This window comes from Microcaecilia unicolor, chromosome 1, assembly GCF_901765095.1.
Source record: "Microcaecilia unicolor chromosome 1, aMicUni1.1, whole genome shotgun sequence".
Classification (NCBI taxonomy): domain Eukaryota; kingdom Metazoa; phylum Chordata; class Amphibia; order Gymnophiona; family Siphonopidae; genus Microcaecilia; species Microcaecilia unicolor.
The window spans coordinates 575,856,895-575,877,494 of NC_044031.1; the positions used below are offsets into that span (position 1 = coordinate 575,856,895).

The following is a 20,600-nucleotide window of genomic DNA, read 5'->3' on the forward strand; positions in this document are numbered from 1 at the left end:
CATCCAATATTGCAGCACCCTTGCTATGGTTGGCAGGGATTTGAGGATCCCCAAGCCCTTCCTATGAAGTGGTCCGCCTCCGGCAGCCAGAACACTCCCTTACAGTTGGCAGTCGCCATCACTGTTCATAGTCCGCCTCTGCGCTGCCCCCCCCCCCCCCAAGTACATGCCTGGTCTTTGTGCATGTGCAAAAACTGAGAATGAGCAGGGGCACAGTGCGGCTGTAGCCCATGGAGAGTGCTGCCAACTGCAGAGGGTAGGAGTATGTTCTGACTGCTGAAGAAGGACATCTTTAGCTGGTGGGGCTTGGGGTTTCCTACCAGCTTTATAATTTTGAGCTGGGAATCGCGGATGGGGCAGAGAGAGAGAGAGGGCGGAGGCAGAAGAAAAATGTTGTGCCCACCCACTTTGGACTGAGGTCTACCCAAAATTGCACATCCGGCTACACCACTGCGTTATAGTAATTTTTCGTATTGGGAAAGATCATCAGAAAGTAGTAGCAAGATTAGTGCATGCTAACAGATGTTGGTGCACATTAAGGGGTCCTTTTACAGGGAAAAAGGTTTGGATGTACCCCGATATTACTAAACAGACTCAAGAAAGGAGGAAGTTATTTCTCTCAATGAAAACAGAAACACTAGCTTTGGGGGCCTCTTTTTATTTAAATTACCCCTGTAAGTGTGTAATTAAACATGTGGGTATAAAATATATTTTTTTTCAACCTGAGCAGTTAAAAACTTTTATAAATATGAAGAAAATCGGTTGACTGTTGCCTCTTAAAGATGATTATTATGTTATATTGTTTTAGGTTAGAATAAGCGTATTATGCATTTTCCCTGTATTTCAAGTATTCTTTTTTTATAACAGTTACTTAGAGACTCTCCCCCACAAATAGTGGTCTAAAGAACAGTAATTCATTGTTAACTGAAAGTAATTTTCTTTATGACTGAAATTTCTCTCTGTATTTCCTGTCAAGTGGAATACTTGTTAAATGATATAAAATGAATAAAGAATAAATAAAATAAAATGAAAAAAGGGGTCCTTTTACAAAGGTGAGCTAGTGTTTTTAGCATGCGCTGAAAATAATCACCCGCTAAACACTAGAGACATTCATAGGAATATATGGGTGTCTTTAGTGTTTAGCACACATTAAAAATGCTAGAGTGCTTTATAAAAGACCCTCTTTATACTGTGCATCCTATTTTACAGCTATGGGCCACATGGCACTCAGCACATTCTTAATGTACTTTACCATGCATTAAGGTTTAGTAAAAGGGCCCCTCATTTTGTTAACTGTTTTTAAATTTTCTGGGATAATATGGTACTTGGATGCTGTTCACAGGTGGCACTTGTTCAGTTCAGTGATGATGCCCGGACTGAGTTTAAACTCAACTCTTACAAAGATAAAGAGTCTCTCCTTGAGGCCATACAACAAATATCATATAAAGGAGGAAACACAAAAACGGGTAAGTCGAATTTGTAAATAATAAATTTTGATGTATATATTTCCAGTTAATTAGAGGGCTTTGAGAGTACAAAAACTTGCAGGTCATTATAGAAACCCTGCAATCAACGTTTTTAACATCAGCCACAGCAATTACCACCCCCCTCCCTTCTAGGGTATGTATATTCCTGTCTTCAAGTACAATGTAAACATGCCAAGAAATCTGTGAGAGCAGAAAGTGTTAACAAGTGCTAGTAAAGTTAGCCTTAAGACTGAAAGGGAAAAACCTACAGTAGCTGAAATGAAACTCAACTTGAGCCTGAGTTTGGAAAGATAAGCCATCAAATCCAAATTTAAGCAATGTTCTAAAGCAAGAGGTCATGCCCTGCAACTCCAGTGGGACAGACTCAGGAGAAACCTATTTCTCCATGGAAAAGGGAGGTGATACTTTAAAGAAAGCACTGGATAAACACAGAGGATCCCTAGCTGCATAAAAGTGAGGGGAATGCCAGACATCAACTGTCGTTGCAACCAGGAACTAAACTGGGCAGAGCAGATGGACCTGAGGTCCTTATCTGTCACCAAAGTTCTGTTTTTGTGTGATCCACTTAAAGGCAAAATACCCTTTGACGTTTAGGCATGTAGGGCTAACTCAGACTCTTTTGTTTCAAAGCCAGAAGCATGGAGAAAAAGCGATACCTCAAGGAATTAAAGTAGATGCATTACTTTGTAAAAAAGATCTTTCTAGTTTACAGAGAACAAATAAATCCAAAGTTACCAAAACAGACCTAATGTAGTATAGTTACTCAATAAGATACAGCGTAGTAAGGCTGACTGCTAAACAGGAACCAGACAATTCAATAATTTCATTTAGGGATCCTTTTACCAAACAGTGGTAAAAAGTGGCCGAAGCGCATCCTTATGCGGGTCATTCCCACATGCTGAGGCCATTTTTACCATTGGGGTAAAATGGCTGCTTTTTCTATTCTTTCTTATTAATGGCTATGTGCTAATTTTCCCATTAGCGCATGGCCATTAGTGTGTGAGCCCTTACTACTTACATAATGAGTGGCGGTAAGGGCTCATGCGCTAATCGCTTAGAGGTCCTTTTACAAAGCTGCGGTAAGCCCAATGTGGGCTAACCATTCGCTAAACCAACCAAGAATAGATCATGACTGGTTAAATAGCCTTAAGTGCTAATATTTAACGCAAGATAGCCAGCTATCTTGGATGAATATTAGGGATTAGCAGCTAGCCCAGTCACTGGCTATGTCACATGACATAGCCGGTTAGCGTCAATATTCATTGGCTGACCGGCTAAGTTTAGTAGACAGATAGACCCACATAAATAGCAGGTCTGTCTTTGGCTGCTATAACTTAGCACCAGCGTTACCTGGTTCATTGGTGGCATTGTCATTGGATGCTGTAAAGGCCTTTGATTGGGTTGAGTGAGTTATTTGTTTGGAGCGTTGAGCTAGTTTGGGTTGGTCCCACAATTTATAGATGTGATTTGCTTGTTGCATTCTGCTCCTTGGGCTAGGGACTTTGTAAATGGAGTTATGTTGGGTTCTTTCCCTCTCTGTAGAGGTGCGAAGCAGAGGTGCCCGTTATCTCCCTTGTGGAACCTCTTGTTATAGCTGTGAGGGAGGCCGGAAGTATTAAGGGGTAGTGGCGTAGCCAAGGGTGGGCCCGGGTGGGCTCAAGCCCACCCACTTAGGGTTCAGGCCCAACCAGTAGTAGCACACCTATGATGTGGCTGGCAGGGATTCCCAAGCCCCACCAACTGAAAACTCCCAACAATTGTCCCTCCTGCATATCTTGTAAATAGCAGATCTTCGCCTGCAGCAAGCAGTGACTGATACATACTGCTTGCTTCGGCCCCACAGCCTTCCCTCTGATGTATTCCCACCTATGCGGAAACAGGAAGTTGCATCAGTGGGAAGGTTGTGGGGGGCAACATGAGCAGTGTGTATTAGTTGTTGCTCGCTGACAGTGAAAACCTGCTATTTAAAAGGTATGCGGGGGGGGGGGGGTGATGTTTGAGAGACCATCCAGCTTATAATCGAACGAGAAAAACGCCCAAGTTCCGACCTAAATCGGGAGATGGACGTTTATCTCACAAAAACGAATAAAGCGGTATAATTGAAAGCCGATTTTTGGGCGTTTTCAACTGCACTCCGTCGCGGATGCGGACAAAGTTTATGGGGGCGTGTCAGAGGTGTGGCGAAGGCGGAACTGGGGCGTGGTTATCTGCCGAACAAAGATGGGCGCATTTCAGCGATAATGGAAAAAAAGTATGCGTTTTTAGCTAGAATTTAGGACACTTTTCCTGGACCCTGTTTTTTCACGAATAAGGCCCCAAAAAGTGCCCTAAATGACCAGATGACCACTGGAGGGAATCGGGGATGACCTCCCCTGACTCCCCCAGTGGTCATAAACCCCCTCCCACCACAAAAAATGATGTTTCACAACTTTTTATTTTGACCCTCAAATGTCATACCCACCTCCCTGGCAGCAGTATGCAGGTCCCTGGAGCAGTTGTTAGGGGGTGCAGTGGACTTCAGGCAGGTGGACCCAGGCCCATCCCCCCCCTACCTGTTACAATTGTGCTGCTTAATGCTTAGTCGTCCAACCCCCCCCCCCCCCGAACCCACTGTACCCACATGTAGGTGCCCCCCTTCACTCCTTAGGGCTATAGTAATGGTGTAGACTTGTGGGCAGTGGGTTTTGAGGGGGATTTGGGGGGCTCTACACACAAGGGAAGGGTGCTATGCACCTGGGAGCTCTTTTACCTTTTGTTCTGTTTTTGTAAAAGTGCCCCCTAGGGTGCCTGGTTGGTGTCCTGGCATGTTAGGGGGACCAGTGCACTACGACTCCTGGCCCCTCCCACGAACAAATGCCTTGGATTTATTCGTTTGTGAGCTGGGCGATTTCATTGTCCATTATCGCTGAAAAGCAAAAACGCCCAGCTCACAACTTGGCGAATAAAACATGGACGTCTAATTTTTTCGAAAATACGCTTGGGTCCGCCCCTTCACGGACCCGTTCTCGGAGATAAACGCCCATGGAGATAGGCGTTTCTGTTCGATTATGCCCCTCCATATGGCATGCAGGTGAGAGAAAGAGAGACCAAATCATCTGTGGGATGGGGCAGGATTCCTCTGCCCACCCATTTTGGCCCAGGCCCACCCAAAATTAGGTGTCTGGCTACGCCCCTGTTAAGGGGAGGTTAGTGTGGGGAGGTTAGTTATAAGTTGTCAGCATTTACAGACGATTGCATTTTTTATGTAGACACTCAGAGGCCGATATTCAAAGCAATTTAAGGGGGCAGGAGCCTCTCCTGCCCGCTTAAATAGCTGCCTATGGTCTAATTGAGGATATTCAGCATTACTTAACCAGACAGTGCCACCGAATATCCTCTGAGACCGCCCAAACAAAAAGTGGGCAGGTTAGGGGCGGCACTGAGGAGGAGCCCCAGGTTATGCGGGTGCTGGCAATATTCAGTGCTGGCACCCACACAGCTAAGCGGCTTCATTTAGGACAGTTCAAGAGCTGTCCTAAATAAGGCCACTTAGCTATCCAGGTGCTGGCTCTGAATATTGGGCCGGCAGCTGCATAACTTATTTTGTTCTTTAAAAAAAAAGCCCCTGAGCCCCCTCCTACATCCCTGGTGGTGCAGCGGGGTCACTGGGGGCAGGAGCGCAGCCCTTTCCTACCTCTTTCGGCATCTCTGTAAAATGGCTGCTGCAATCTCACGGTTGGGTGCGGAAGTCTTACGTGGGGTTCTTAATGTGGGCTGGGGGAGGGAAGGAGGGAAAAAAAGGACATTGGTGTGGGGGGGATGAGACAGGGCTCAGGGGCTTTTTTATTATAAAAACAACCAAAAAATGTTATGTGGCACCTGCCCGATATTCAGCTGGGGCTGCATAACTCTTATGCAGCCCCTGCTGAATATCAGCCAGGGCCATATAAGCTATGGCAGCCTGCCCGCCCCAAATTATCCTCCAGTATTTGGTGCCAGTGCCCAGACATGGCCCGGCATTGAATATTGGGGAATAATTTAGTTGATGATGATCAGGAGTGGCCTAGTGGTTAGCGTGGTGGACTTTGGTCCTGGGGAACCGGGTTCGATTCCCACTGCAGGCACAGGCAGCTCCTTGTGACTCTGGGCAAGTCACTTAACTCTCCATTGCCCCAGGTACAAATAAGTACCTGTATATAATATGTAAGCCACATTGAACCTGCTATGAGTGGGAAAGTGCGGGGTACAAATGTAACAAAAAAAAATGCTGACTGCCGTCTGCTGAATATTTGAGAGTGGGCGTCATTCTTTACCCATCTTATTTGATTTGATTGAGGAATTCTTAGGAATATCGGGCTCTAAGATTAATTGGGGTAAGTCTGTGGTGATGCCTTTTTGTTTGTATGCTTATAGGCAGCATCTGGCAGATTTTCCTGAGAAATAAAATTAAACCCCAAGGGAAAAGCCAAGAAGGCTGGACAACTGGCATAGTAATATTTCAGCACTGGAATCTGATTAGTGCATAAAAAATAAAATTATACTGCCATGTAAGTGGACTCTGCCAGATTGTCTGCTGAAATAGAAAACAGCACTCATGGTCACTTCCATAGTGTGCCTTTGCTAGACAACTGTCTACTGTTAAATACTGTTGTTTTAGGAATGTGGCCTTTTTTTCATACAGCTAAAATTTGATATGTGTCTTCAAAGAAAGATATTTTGGCTGCAAATGTTGTCTTAAGAATTATCAGTGTAGCAGCAGGAAGCTGTTTGTTGCAAAGAAAAAGCTGCTGGGTTCTGCACAGAAGAATCCAGAAGGCTCACCAATATGCTGTGCAGATGTTTCCTGTCACATTGAACAGCAAAAAGAAAAAGGGTAAACTATGGGAGTTTGCCTGAAAATACAGAAAGAACCACAAAAGTGTGTGTGTGTGGGGGGGGGGGGGGGGGGGGGGGATATAGAAAGCAATTTAAATGGGCAGGAGGGGCTGGGCTCTCTGGGGATATTCAACAGCACATTTGTTTTTTGTAATATTCCTAGGAGGGCCCTTTTAGTAAACTGCAGTAAGAAAGGGTCCTATAGTAGCGGCACCAGCAGTTTTTGCCACGCACCAGGGTCCTTTTTACCGCAGCAGGTAAAAAGCTTGAAAAAAACACACGGCCATGCAGTAAGGTTGCACTTACCGCTTGGCCATGGGGGAGGGAGCACTTACCGCCACCCATTGAGGTGGCGGTAAGGGCTCCAGTGCTATGCCGGCGGCAACCCCCCCTGTGGTATATATATATTTTTAATCAGTACTGTACATATGTTTATCAGATGTCAAGCTTCTTTGGGTCACAGTGGTTAAGTGAATGCTCTGGTTAACTGCATGCATTTCTTTGGTCCCAGACCCTTGCACTTAAGCGGATTGCTCTGTATATCTATCTATCTATCTATCTATCTATCTATCTATCTATCTATCTATCTATCTATCTATCTATATGCACTATTCTATATGATAGGCATAATAGTCTCCGCCTTGGGTGCTGGGCATGCGGGGTCCCTTTTGGTTACATTGTTATTTGTTACTCATGCTAGTTTGTAGATGAAAGGGTTGGTAGCTACAAGTAGGATTGCGATGTGGAATGTGGGAGGTATAACCTCTCTAAATAGGCATAAAAGAGATATCGCATGTATTCAAGAAAACCGACTTACTGATGTGGAATATCAGAAACTGTAGAAGCAGTGGGTGGGAGAGGTATACTGTAGTTCCTCTGGATCCAGATGAGGAGGAGTAGCTATCCTCTTTAAGAAAAGTTTGTCCTATCATGCTAAGCTATTTCAGGACTCACAGGGGTGATATCTCTGACTTAAGTTGTGGTTGCAGGGGAGAGAATTCTGTGTAGTGGTAGTTTATGGTCCCACATGTTATGAGAAATACTTTTACCCCATGCTGCTGAAGCATCTTCATTCATTTTCGGAGCTGCCATTGGTAGTAGTAGGAGATTTGAATTTCTTATATAACCCAGCAGGTAGGAGAGTGCTTTCATCCTTTGCGATGGCCTTAGACTTAGTGGACACTTGGCGTCTCCTCCACTCTCAGGAGATAGATTAGGCACACTGCTCTAGGGCACATGATTCTCTGTCTCATTTGGACTATATACTTGTACAGAGTAGTTTGTTTAGTTCCATACAGGCGGCTGTTATTGGGCCAGAGAGGATCTCGGATCACTCAATGGTCTGGATAGATTTATTTGCTCTCACTTATTATCAGACCTCAGCTGGGTGGCAGTTCCCAGCCTATTTGGCTCATAATGCGGAATTCAAGAAATTTTTGGAAGACAGATGGGAGGCATTTTTAGCCACCAATCATTAACATGTAGATCAACCCAAATTATTCTGGGATTCAGCCAAAATAGTACTAAGGGGAGAAGTTATTGCTTACACCAGTCTGCAGAACAAATGGTTAGCTCAAAGTATCACGAACTTAGAATGTCAGCTGAGGAAAGATAAAAAGGAACACATTCATTCACAGACTCCAGCTGCTAAAGATAAGCTGATAGTTATGGAGGTGGCATTGAATAATCTTATCCATGAAAAAACTCAGAGAAGTATGATTTACTGCTGTTACCAATTCTATAAGTTTGGTAATAAGGCAGGAAGATGCTTGGCAAAGGTGATTAAAAGTTGGGGTGGGTCTCAGGTGGTTCATACTTTGCGGACTGCCTCGGGATCAATTTGTAACCGTAGTGATCAAATAGACTTACAACGGGAGTTCTCTCTTTTGGCAAATCACTACTTTACTTATATGCAGCCTTGTCACTACGTCTCTTCATTGGCCTATACTGATTTTACCGAAGATGTATAGAAGACATTGGCAGAAGCCTTGACCCTGGGTCTCAACAAGAGTGCCATTAACCTTTCATCACCACTATCTCTTGGACTCTACCCCAGATGTGGATTATGTTACCTTGGCTGAGTCATGGTCAAGAGAGCTACACCATATTGTTCCCCCATTGGTGCAACAAACATATATACCAACTCTGTATAAGACATGGGAGAATGTACTTCACAAAGAGACCCTTTATAAATTTGCCTTACGATTATTCATCTCACCTAGACAAGCCCATCATGCAGGACTCCAATCTTGGGGATATTGTCCAAAGTGTATTCATCCCAATGCGACTTTGGGGCATATGTTTTGGACATGTTCTCATGTTTCCTCTTTCTAGAAGACTTTACATGATTATTTACAGATTTTATGGCATTGTGCTGTTAGAATGGATTTGCTTGTTCTGTTTGGTCAATATATCTATAGAGATCCAATGCCACAGGGTCTGAAGGATTCTATTCTTGTTCTATCTTGTTTGGTATTAAAACCGTTCTATATTATTGGCTACAACCAATTCCTCCAACCTTGCAGCATTGATGAAGTTATCTGATTGACCAAGTGCAACTGGGGCATTTATAAGTTACTGATTTTAAAACTGAGAAAGGACAGGTCTTTCAAGAAATGTAGGAACCATTTTGATTCACTTTACCTCACTCAGCACCAAGTAGGCTGTTAAATATATGACTTTGTTGGTTATCAGAAATCTATTTTTCTTTTCTTTTTTTTTAATTTTTTTATTTATCATTTTACTTAATTACATTCACATTTATCACGTAAATGTAAGGAAAAACAGAAATTAATATAAGGAAAAAGAAAAAAACATTTTCTCACAACAATATATATAATTGTCCACAATTGGGGGATCCAAGATCAGGAAAACAATCTCAAAGAAAATAAGAAAAACACCAAATGGTTAATCTTACAAATTCATATTTTCTGAGGAAGTGGTAACTAAAGGAAGTTGCTGCAGAGGGTTCTTCATCTGTTCTTTTAAGTCCACAAACTCTTGTAATTTCTTGGGTTCAACAAATAAGTAATAAGGAAATAAAACACTTACAAAGGAATCGCTCTAGGAAGGTCCCACCTAGGGCAATGATTCTTGGCTTAAAAGCCAAGAGTTCACACCTCCTAGTCTGCGATTCCCTTGATATATCAGGAAATATATTTATCTTTTAACCCAAAAAACTATCAGCCATGTATCGGAAATACAATTTCAAAACATTGTTCCTATCTAAAGCAAAGGCAAAAGTCACTAGTAATATAACTCTCTATATAGGGTATTTTAGGAAGATTTATCATTCTCAAGTTATTTTCCTTAATTGGTTTTCCAGAAGTTCCACTTTTTTTTACAAGAAACATGACTGTCCTTCATTACCAGATTAACTGATTTTCGTAGAGAAACCATTTCAGTAATCAAAGTCTCTATTTTTATATCTTGGACTTCCACTTTGTTAGATAAGTATTGATATAATCACATATTTATTCCTGAAACATTTTTGACATCTGAAGAAGAGAATTATTCACACTCTGCAGCACTTCCCATAGTGCGTCCATTATGACATTTTTTGGCTTCACCAGGTCCAATTTCTCCACAGAAACCGCTCCAGATATCTTCGGGGGGAAGAGCTCACTCTCCAATCCCCCAGTTGGTTTATTATCCGGAGTCAATGCTGCGCCAGGACCTCCTCGGATCGCGTGAGAATCCTAACCCACTTCGGGTGTTACCACTGTCGACCTCCATAGCGAAGCGTTACTGTTTCCGGGTCTTGGAGAGGTCATGCCAACAGGGGGACTCAAAGTCACTCCCTCTCCACTGAGATTCGGCAATAAAGCCTTGCTGTTCCCCGAAGCAGGAACCGATATCCCCGACGTTATGACCCCAAATCTCTCCAAAGTAGACTGAGAAGTGGTGGGAACCCCAGCCGTGTTCTAGGAGGACAACACCACGGCTTTGCCTTTTTTCTTCCCCATTCTCTAGGGAGCGCACCTACTTCTTCAGGTATTCTGGGGTAAAACGGGAACTCAACTAACGTACGTCCTCCCTCGACGCCATCTTGGATCCTCCAGTTTGGGACACTCTTTGTCTGGTTTCTCCTCAGAGGCCTGTCTGATATGGGTAACCCTTCAGCATAGCCCTCTAAGTCATTGAATCACGGAAGCCCCTCCACCACTTACAAGGTGGTGTCCCTTCGGAGGAGCTGTTTTTCTTTTTATCATTGCTGACATGTATTGACAATTTTGTTATTCATAGGAGAGTGGGGTGGGACGAGGGACAGGGTTTGGAGTGGAGCATGGTATATTAACTTCTGTGCCTTGCTATGTTTGTACATGTTTGCTTTTGTTGCTTAATAAAAAAGAATTACACATAAATGAAGTAAGGTGGGATTTGTACCTGGGTCTCGTTATTTAAAGTCCACTGCACTGACTACTAGGCTGCCCCTCTGCTCTGCATTTTCATACAAATAATGCCAGACAGATGTTTTGGTGCCTGTTTTTTCAAAATAGCTGTTCATTTTGAATGTTTGCAAGAATATCCTTCTCATGTATTTTCAAACAGGAAATCTGAACATTTATCCTGTTCGAAAATGGCTGTGAGATAGATTTTTTGAACATTGTGAGCAGGATATCCCAATTCGGGCTTGGACATTCTTTCAAAAATGCCCCTCAATATGATGGCATGTGTGTCACATTCATAATGTTCCTATATAGGTATTATTTTATTTTTGTTACATTTGTACCCCACGCTTTCCCACTCATGGCAGGCTCAATGCAGCTTACATGGGGCAATGGAGGGTTAAGTGACTTGGCCAGAGTCACAAGGAGCTGCCTGTGCCTGAAGTGGGAATTGAACTCAGTCCCTCAGTTCCCCAGAACCAAAGTCCACTACCCTAACCACTAGGCCACTCCTCCACTCACATCCAGTGATAGCAATATGTCTATATTGTTACATTTATAACAGCTTTGTGTACTTAAAATGCTCAACCAAAAGAAATGCCTTGTTCATAATTAGTAAAAAAAAAAACCACCCTGGTCAGATTCACTTAAAAAAGTACATATACAAACACGAGGAAATATTGTTCATGCACATGTTAAAACCTGCATAGATAATGCAAATAATGCATAGAATAATTATTTTTTAAAATGTTTCAAGTAAATAATACATAACAAATTATGTTCCTACATGAGAACCTTGCCCAGGAAAAAGGTAGGTTAGAGATGAATAATTGTAGGGATCACAGAACAAGTATTAATAGTGAGTGATAATAGCCTAGGACAAAATAAAAACAACTGTTGGTCTGGAAAAGTCTTTAATCTGCTTTCCAAGATAGTCAGTATGACATTGAGAAGAATGTGAATGTTTAGGACCTAGTGCTTCAGTCTGAGGTTATACAAGAATAGAGCCAAGAATCCTCATGGGCAGGATCCTCACAACTGTGTATCATAGCAATCAGTTTACTAATTGCTTCTGCTTCTGTCACATGCAAATAACAATCTTACTTCACATGTTACTATCCATCTACCAGACAGAGGGGAATCCAAAAGAAATAAGCAACTTTTGGTCTTCTTGGGAAGTGGGTCACAGCTAGGGTTACCATTTGGCTTCAGAAAAAGGAGGACAGATTGAGCCAGTCTGAGTTTTACTTTCATTGCTTTCAAAGGGAGCAAAACCCGGACTGGATCAATGTGTCCTCCTTTTTCTGGAGCCATATGGTAACCCTAGTCACAGCTGACTCAGCACAGGGCAACAGGACCTGAACAGAGCTGATGTGTTTAAAGGTGAAACATAAACAAGTTAACAGTTGATTTCCTCTTTTTCAGGCAAAGCCATTAAGCATGCTCAAGAATCTGTGTTTACCACTAATTCTGGTATGAGAAGAGGCATACCCAAGGTTATGGTGGTTATTTCTGATGGACGATCACAAGATGATGTCAATAAAATCTCCAGAGAAATGCAACTAGATGGTAAGAATAGAATTTTACTTTCATTGTTTGCCTTATTTTCTAGATATCTAATATTAAGACAGTTTTCCCCATCTTTCCCCTTCCTTAAACTTTGCCCTGTGACATGCCCAGGTGACACTAAGATCATTCACCAACCACATGATCTGGAGGGATGTCTCCTCAAAAATGATCCCCCATTACTGCTCTTTATAACTGGCAGGGATACAGTATTATATAATTTGTGTATGTACACACAAACTCTGCATGTGCACTGCCCAATCTCCATCCCTGAGCACACCTACCGACAAAGTACGTGCCGTCATGCCAAAAAAAAATTACCTCGTAAAAAAAGGTACAAGCTTGTACTATTAGTAAATATATAATCAACAAGGAACAAAGATGCTTTATCCCCCTTCTTTTTGATGCAGCTTAGACACAGTCACAATTTCGAGCTCTTTCTCTTAGTCCTTACTGCTAAAGCATCACTAGATGCTTAGCTGGGAAACTCGACTGTGGCCCCATTTTCAGAGTAACATAGTAAATGATGGCAGATAAAGATTTGTAAGGTCCATCCAGTCTGCTCAGAGTTGCATCCTCTATGCCAGCAGTTCCCAAACTGTGCGCCGTGGCACCCTGGTGTGCCGCAGCAAACTTTCAGGGGTGCCGCTGCGCATTGCTCCCTACTTTCCCCTCCCACAGGTCCAGCATCTGCCGCTTTCTTCTCCTTCTGGAGGTGCAGGATGATGATGTTCTATGGACAGCCTGCCCATATTGCAACCACAAATGCTGGTTTTGTGACCCTAATGGGGTTGCAACCCACAGTTTGGGAAACTCTTTTGTATACTCATGTTTCAACAGTTTCTGCACCTTGAAAGAGAGACAGGCACAGTTACTCCTGCTCGGAGCCAGTGTTCTTCCAGATTTCTAACTAGTACATTACAGGACGAAATCTAGGCCCAGTCTCTCCTAGAGAGTCTGCAGGGTGTCTTAAGTGCCTTTAATTGCATAGGCCCAACATTGGGCTGAGGTCAGAAGAGACCCCAAACCCAACCTCTTTTCCAGATAGTAAAGCAAAAACATATGTAGTTAGATGCAAATGTGCTTCAGAATTTCTGCAGATTTTTAAACAATGATGCCACAGAATTTTCCAATCTTTGCTGCAGAATTTAGGGCTGAACTGCTACAGCAACTCAGGGACTGTGCCAATATATATAAAATGAATCAAGTCTACTCCTAATGAATTAGCCTGAAAATTCACTCTAAGTAGAATGAATGAATAGCCAAAGAAACCATTCCGTGGTCTATAATTAATTGCTATGATGGAATCTCCAGATGAGGATGACATACTGAGTTTTCAGCAACTCCCTTTAGCTAGGTTTGTTTGTGTGTGCGTTGGTGTGATATAAGACCAATGCTTGAAGCACATGTGAGGATACAGCTGACCCTGGTGAAACTTGGAGTTGATGGAATTATGGAATTGGCCTTTCTTCTTTAATTCTTTTCATTTTGTGCTTGTGTTTACTTGGTTTCCTTTGGTGGCCAAGTAACAAAACCATCTCCATCTGACCATGCCCATGCTATTTTTTTATTAGTACGCTGTTTTGGCGTGTTACACTGTTTTCAAAGACATAGCTTGGGTGGGTTACTTTAGTAAATATCAAGGTTTGTATGGAGGTCAAGGCCTGGATCAGCTTTCACTGGGAGGCCATTGACATTATTAATCCACTCACTCCACACTCCACTGGCACACAATAACTCAGTCCAGGCCAGAAGTTTTGTTCTGAACCAAAAGGAATTTACTTAAACTTGGAGTCTTAAGTAACAGGGACAACTATGTACAGGCAGAGGGAAAGCAAAAATAATTCTAAAAGTTACAGTCTTTATCACAAGACTTCTCCTCTCTGGAGGTTCCTGACAATGGCTTCTGTTTTTTGATGTTCCCTGTTTGATAGTGTCTGTTCCCCAGACGAGAACTCCTCTGTAATCTTCATTATCTCTAAGGTGCTCAAGAACTTCTTCCTGGTCCCCGCTTGCCTCTCAGGTCTGGATCTTAGGTTGTTTCTTCCTTTCTTCTTCTCTGACAGATGTGGTGGTGGACTGGTTCCCCTTTCCAGCTAAATTGCTGCAGCCTAAATGGCACTGGTACTGCCTTTTACTTCTTACATCTCCTGGTGCACTGGCTGAGTCAATCAGAAACCCTTTTCCCTTTACTGTGTAGTGAAATGGCCAGGGAAGCCGGACCCAAAGACTAAAAATTCAAAGGTGGCTGGGGTTTTGTACCAGCCACAACTTCCCATCAAGAGGGGTCTTCTCCCACCATGTCAGTCACTGGATGGACTGTTCAGGTCTTTATCTGCTGGTCAGAAACTGTGAAGGTATGAATAAATCAATGTCCAAGACTTTAGCAGGGCTACTAGAGGTCTCTACACAAGTGATAAACAACCAAATTTCACAATGTTATAAAATGCATGTAAAAAGTATCATCTTTCTGTCTCCCTCCGCCCACTATACCTCATTGCATTCCTATTCTTTGTATTATTATAGCAGCCTAAATAATGAGATATTTGTCTTTTCTCTAAATGTCAGGTAATTTCTTTCCTGCCTCAAATCTGAAGGCAACAGATTCCACTACTAACCCGCAAGATGCCTGGCACTTTGAACTCATATTATATCCGGTAGAGCCAGCAAGTGTAACATTCTTCCTGGAGCTGAGCATCCTCTAAATTTTCATTTCATATCATTGCCTATATCATTTACAGGAAGTTTTGTTTTGTTTTCTTTCTTTGTTGTTTACATTATAGGAGCAATATTGTTAAGAGTGTGTACATTTTCAGAAAGAGCACACATGCTTTCGGAAAACATATGCACTGTTTCGAAAGATTACACTATTTGTGAAGGGAATGCACTATTTGCACTGATTTACATATGTATTATTGGGAATGAGTGCGCTCACTTTACAAACACTGTGTACTCTGCATGTAAAGTATGTACTCTATCAAAAGAGTGTGCACTATTAACACACACAGAGAAAAAAAAAACAAGGAAAAGTGGTACAAAACAACATGCATATCCCTAGATTTTCCTGGAACATACAGACAATGACATATTCAACAAGTATGAGGGAACAGCCAGAGATCAAATGGGTAGTAGGGGTGTTTGTGTATGTTGTGGGGGGGGGGGGGGGGGTGGGAATCTATGGCATTTTACCCCAAATGAAATTGGACCGACTGAATGGAACTTGTCTACATCTCATTCTTTGCTTCTATATTACTGGTTGAGACAGCACATGACCTCAATTTCAACAACTGTTAATCGAGGCTACACAATTATCTGCCCCTCCACCAGATCACAGGAAGTGCCATATGGAGGGTGCTACCCCAGGACTGGAAGAAAGCAGCAGATGCTCCAGAACCACTGTGATAGAGGGAGTGGTACATGGCAGGGTTCCCATAGGATCACTTCCTCACTGAGACACCTTAGGGTAGGCAGAGTTATACCTGCTGAGTCAGAGGGGCGGGGTTCAGGCAGGGAGGTGGTTAAATATCCTGAGGTAGAACAGATCAGGGAGGCCTTGAGTCAAGAAGTCTCCAAGGGGGAGGTCCCAAGGCCTTTAAGGGAGTGGCATCTGAGGCTACAGTACCTGAGGGAAGTACCATGGAAGAGAAATAGCCAGAGCCCACTAGGGTGGGAAACTGTGTTTAATTCTCAGTCTCTAGGAGTTGATTTTATATGGGCAGAAGACTGCCAAGGTAGGAAAGGACCTACCTGAATATTCCTGAAGTATATGAATTGAGTTTGTATCTAGAATGGGCCTGAGATGACATTAGTTGCCACAATGTTTGGGCCTGGCTAGGAGCCAGCTCTATGAAGAGCATTGACTGGGACTATATTATGAGAGAGAGAGAGAGGGAAAGAGATTTTACTAGTGCTGGATCAAAACCTGTGAAATACCAGGTGTACACATTCTGAATTATAACAATAAATAATTTCCTTTTGCTTGCATCCCTGTGTGTATGACTGTGTCTGTGATGGCTCCAAGTCACACCTACTACTACTACTTAACATTTCTAGAGCGCTACTAGGGTTATGCAGCGCTGTACAGTTTAACAAAGAAGGACAGTCCCTGCTCGAAGGAGCTTACAATCTAAAGGACGAAATGTCAAGTTGGGGCAGTCAAGATTTCCTGAATAGAGGTGTAGTGGTTAGGTGCCGAAGGCGACATTGAAGAGGTGGGCTTTGAGCAAGGATTTGAAGATGGGCAGAGAGGGGGCCTGGCGTATGGGCTCAGGGAGTTTATTCTAAGCATGGGGTGAGGCGAGGCAGAAATTTACCACAACCACCAAAAGGTGTGTTCTGTGCTAGTTCCATGGGGCACCAAGGATGGGGCTCAGTACTATATACAACCAGTGGCGTAACAAGGGGGGGGGGCAGTGGGGGCGGTCCGCCCCGGGTGCACGCCACTGGGGGGGTGCCGCGGCACGCGCCTGCTGCGAGAGTTCGCTAACTTCTCTCGTTTGCTGCAGCTCCCTCTGCCCCGGAACAGGTTACTTCCTGTTCCGGGGCAGAGGGAGCTGCAGCGAACGAGAAAAGTTAGTAAACTCGCATCAGGCGCGCGCTGCGGTACCCCCTCCAGCGGCATGCACCCGGGGGGGCTCTTTCACGGGGGGGGGGGGGTCCGCGCTGCATCGGGGGGGCGGGGCGCTGCCCTGGGTGTCCGCCCCCCTAGGAACGCCACTGTATACAACTTGCAGTCTCTGGGATGGTTGACTTGCCTCACCAACTTGCCCTCAACAGTGATGTATCAGTAGGGTTTTTTTCAAAGTCTCTGACTTGGTAGATCTTCTCCATTTAATGAGCTCCTCTTTGTTTAAAAAAAAAAGAAGGAAGGTTGATGTTTCTATTTACTTGATGAAAATAAATAAATAAGTAGCAGAAATGAGGATGTAGTGATCCTTCTAGCACTTAACATGATATATTTGTCATCTTTACTTAATGCATTTAAAAAATGAAGAATACCTACATATTGTTTAGATCTGATCAATCATGCATGCAATACACAGAACTGATTATGAATGTATTTTTCTCTCTGACAGTTTTACAGATAATTCTGTGACTTCTTCAGTCAAGTAATGTTCCAAGCTAAATGTTTTTGTAGCTTATGCCACACTGCTCTTGAAAGGATTATTGGCTTCCCTTCCCTTTCCCCAGGTATAAGTATATTTGCTATTGGAGTGGCGGATGCAGACTATGCAGAGCTGGTGAGCATTGGCAGCAAGCCCATCGAGCGGCACGTCTTCTTCGTGGATGACTTTGATGCCTTTAAGAAGATCGAAGATGAACTGATCACTTTCATCTGTGAAACAGCATCAGCAAGTAACGTATCTATTTCCTGTTAAAGCTTTTGTTATGTCTTCCCCTTAGAGGAAAAAAAAAAAGACGTGAAAGCAGCTGCAGCAATAGCCATGCCAAAACATTTTTTAGATGATTTAGTAGCTGAGAAAGAACTCCCTTACTCTTCTGTTTAATAATTCTGATTTTTATTTCTCTCCAGAGGAGTTTTTGGAAGCTGATTTTGAAGCTCAGTATCATAACTATAGTAAAAGACACACAAAAATCTAATGGCTCGATATGCAAAATGATTTAACCACATACATCATGGACCAGTATGAACACTAATGCTATTGTTCATATTTTATAATAAAATATTTGAAAGTGACTGGAAGCCCTCAGAATAGTTGATCACTCACACAGTGTCTACTCTCAAGAACACTTGAAAATGATTTCTCTTAACTTTTCTTAATGAAACTTTTCTTTCATTGAGCTGCCAATTACACCACACCAAAGCAAACTAAGGGGCCCTTTTACAAAGCAGCGGTAATCCTACCGCAGGCTTACTACACGGTAATCCAGAACTACCACCGGCCCAACACGGGCACCGGCAGTAGTTCTCGGCACCATATCCGGCACTTACCAAGTGGCCATGCAGGGAGGGAGGGAGAAAATAGGTCCCTATTTTTTACCGCAGCAGTTACCCAGTGGTAATCAGACAGCACCACGTGCTGCTTGGTTACCGCTGGGTTATTGTGGTAGCCCTTACCCCCACCTCAATGGGTGGCAGTGGCAGTAAGTACTCCCTCCCCCCCGCATGGCCATGTGGTAAGTGCAATCTTACCACATGGCCAAATCTTTTTTTGATCTTTTTACCCCCTGCCAGAATGCTAAATAAGAATGGTGTTACCAGCATGATTAACCTATTCTATAATAACAAACTTACTGAAAACTAGTAAAAAAGGCCCGTTTCTGTGAGCAATGAAACGGGCGCTAGCAAGGTTTTGGTGTCCAGCGAGCCTCCTGTCCCCTGGGCCCCCCTGCAGCCACCCATCGTCAGCAACCCAGCTGTCCCTCAACCCCCCTCCAGGCACCTGTCCGCTCCGTGATGCAGGTTGCGTATGAAAAATGGCCGCCAAGGGGCAGGGGGAGATCGTGTTTTGAGCCTCCTGTCCCCCAGGCCCCCCTGCAGCCACCCATCATCAGCGACCCAGCTGTCCCCCAACACCCCTCCAGGCACCTGTCCGCTCCATGATGTGGGTTCCGTATGAAAAATGGCCGCCGAAGGGCAGGGGGAGATCGCGTTTCATGGAGTGTCAGTGCTCCGCCCTTGTCGTCATCAAGTTGTGACGTGAGGGTGGGGCACACAGTCATGGGCAAAAAGGATATCTCAACGCTTCACACTTCTGGTTGAGGCTTCATTTAGAACGTTGGGGTTGTGAATTATGTGCAGATGGGGTGTGGCTGAGGGCGGGTCTATGAGTGACAGTGAGTGGTGCATGAGTGAGAGTGAGTGTTGCTGACAGCCTAGCCTACCAACATTGCAGGGCTTCAGTGTTTCCCTCCCACAGAGTGAGCTTCAGAATGTTGCAGGTGAGAAATATTTATATAGATTAGCTTATCTTGTATATGCTCTCTTCCATCCATGTAATAAAGAAGTCACCTTGAATGTGCTCTTTTTTGTAGCCAAGTTATTCCCGGCTACTCCAGATGCCCCTTCAAACTTAAGTGACGCCCGACCATGGGTTTCGTTTAATCAACTTTCTCAAGGACTCAGGCGGCTACCTCCAGCCTCAAGTCCCACTCCAACTTCAAAGCTCATGGCAAAAGAATTACAACACAGTCCTAGAAAATGGCGCATTAGTGTTTCCTTAAAAAAAGGTCCCACAAGGCTCCATTCAACATGAATTAATGACATCATTTAAAGTGCACTCATTCATTCATTTAACATGCACTCAACTTTATTGAACAGAGTAGACAACAAATTTCTTCCAACTTTTTTAACAGGTTATATGTGAATGAAAAAATTCAGAACATATATATTTAAAAAAGTTAGAACATTTTAAAGAAAAGAAGACATATGTCCTAATGAGAAAAAATGTTTACAAGCTATACTGAAAAACTTGATGAGTTATAAACCCTTTGCCTTCCCCCACTCTTCAAAGAACTGCGTATCATTTGACCACATATGAATGAATAATATCATATGATGGAATTCCCAGGGCCGTGCCTAGGATCTCTGGCGCCCCCCTGCAGACTATCAGTTGGCGCCCCCCCTGCAGACTATCAGTTGGCAGCGGTGGCCCTCCCCCTCCCCCCCGTGAAAATGATCGCTCACCACTTGCCACACTGACAGGAATTGTCAGCAATATTCTTAGAAACAAATTGCTATACATTGCAAAATAAGATAGCAGATGTAAATTCTCAAAGTGGACATATTCCAAACACTAAAATGAAAATAAAATGATTTTTTTCTACCTTTGTTGTCTGGTGACTTTCTTTTTCTGATCATGCTGGCCCAGTATCTGATTCTACTGCTATCTGTCCTCTTAACTCCGTTTCCAGGGCTTCCTTTCCATTTATTTCTTTTCTTTCCTCCTTTCTTCTTCATTTCTGGTCCTCAGCTTTTGCCTATTTTCTTCATCCATGTGCAGTTTTTCTCCTCTCCTCCTTTTCCCTCATTTCATCTCCTTCATCTCTTCCCTCCCCTCTATGTCCAGCAATTTCTCCTCTCTCCCTGAGCCCTGCCCTGCAATCCATATCCATCCATGCCCATCTGTCCCCTCCATTCATCCCTATCCAGCAATTCCCCTCTCTCCCTGAGCCCTGCCCTGCAATCCATATCCATCCATGCCCATCTGTCCCCTCCATTCATCCCTATCCAGCAATTCCCCTCTCTCCCTGAGCCCTGCCCTCCCAATCCATGCCCATCCATGCTCCTCTGTCCCCTGCCCCCTCCATTCATCCCTTTCCAGCAATTCCCCTCTCTCCCTGA

The 20,600-nt window shown here is 43.6% G+C and overlaps 1 protein-coding gene across 2 annotated transcripts in view; it reads left to right on the forward strand.

Annotated features, from left to right (window-relative positions):
• Positions 1-20,600, forward strand: part of COL14A1 (collagen type XIV alpha 1 chain) — a 417,802-nt gene that overhangs the window by 264,070 nt on the left and 133,132 nt on the right. For both annotated transcript variants that reach the window (XM_030218565.1, XM_030218573.1), the window contains exons 27-29: positions 1,343-1,466; positions 12,155-12,298; positions 17,486-17,650. In XM_030218565.1, coding sequence (XP_030074425.1) covers positions 1,343-1,466; positions 12,155-12,298; positions 17,486-17,650 — 433 coding nt within the window. The remainder of the gene's footprint in view (positions 1-1,342; positions 1,467-12,154; positions 12,299-17,485; positions 17,651-20,600) is intronic.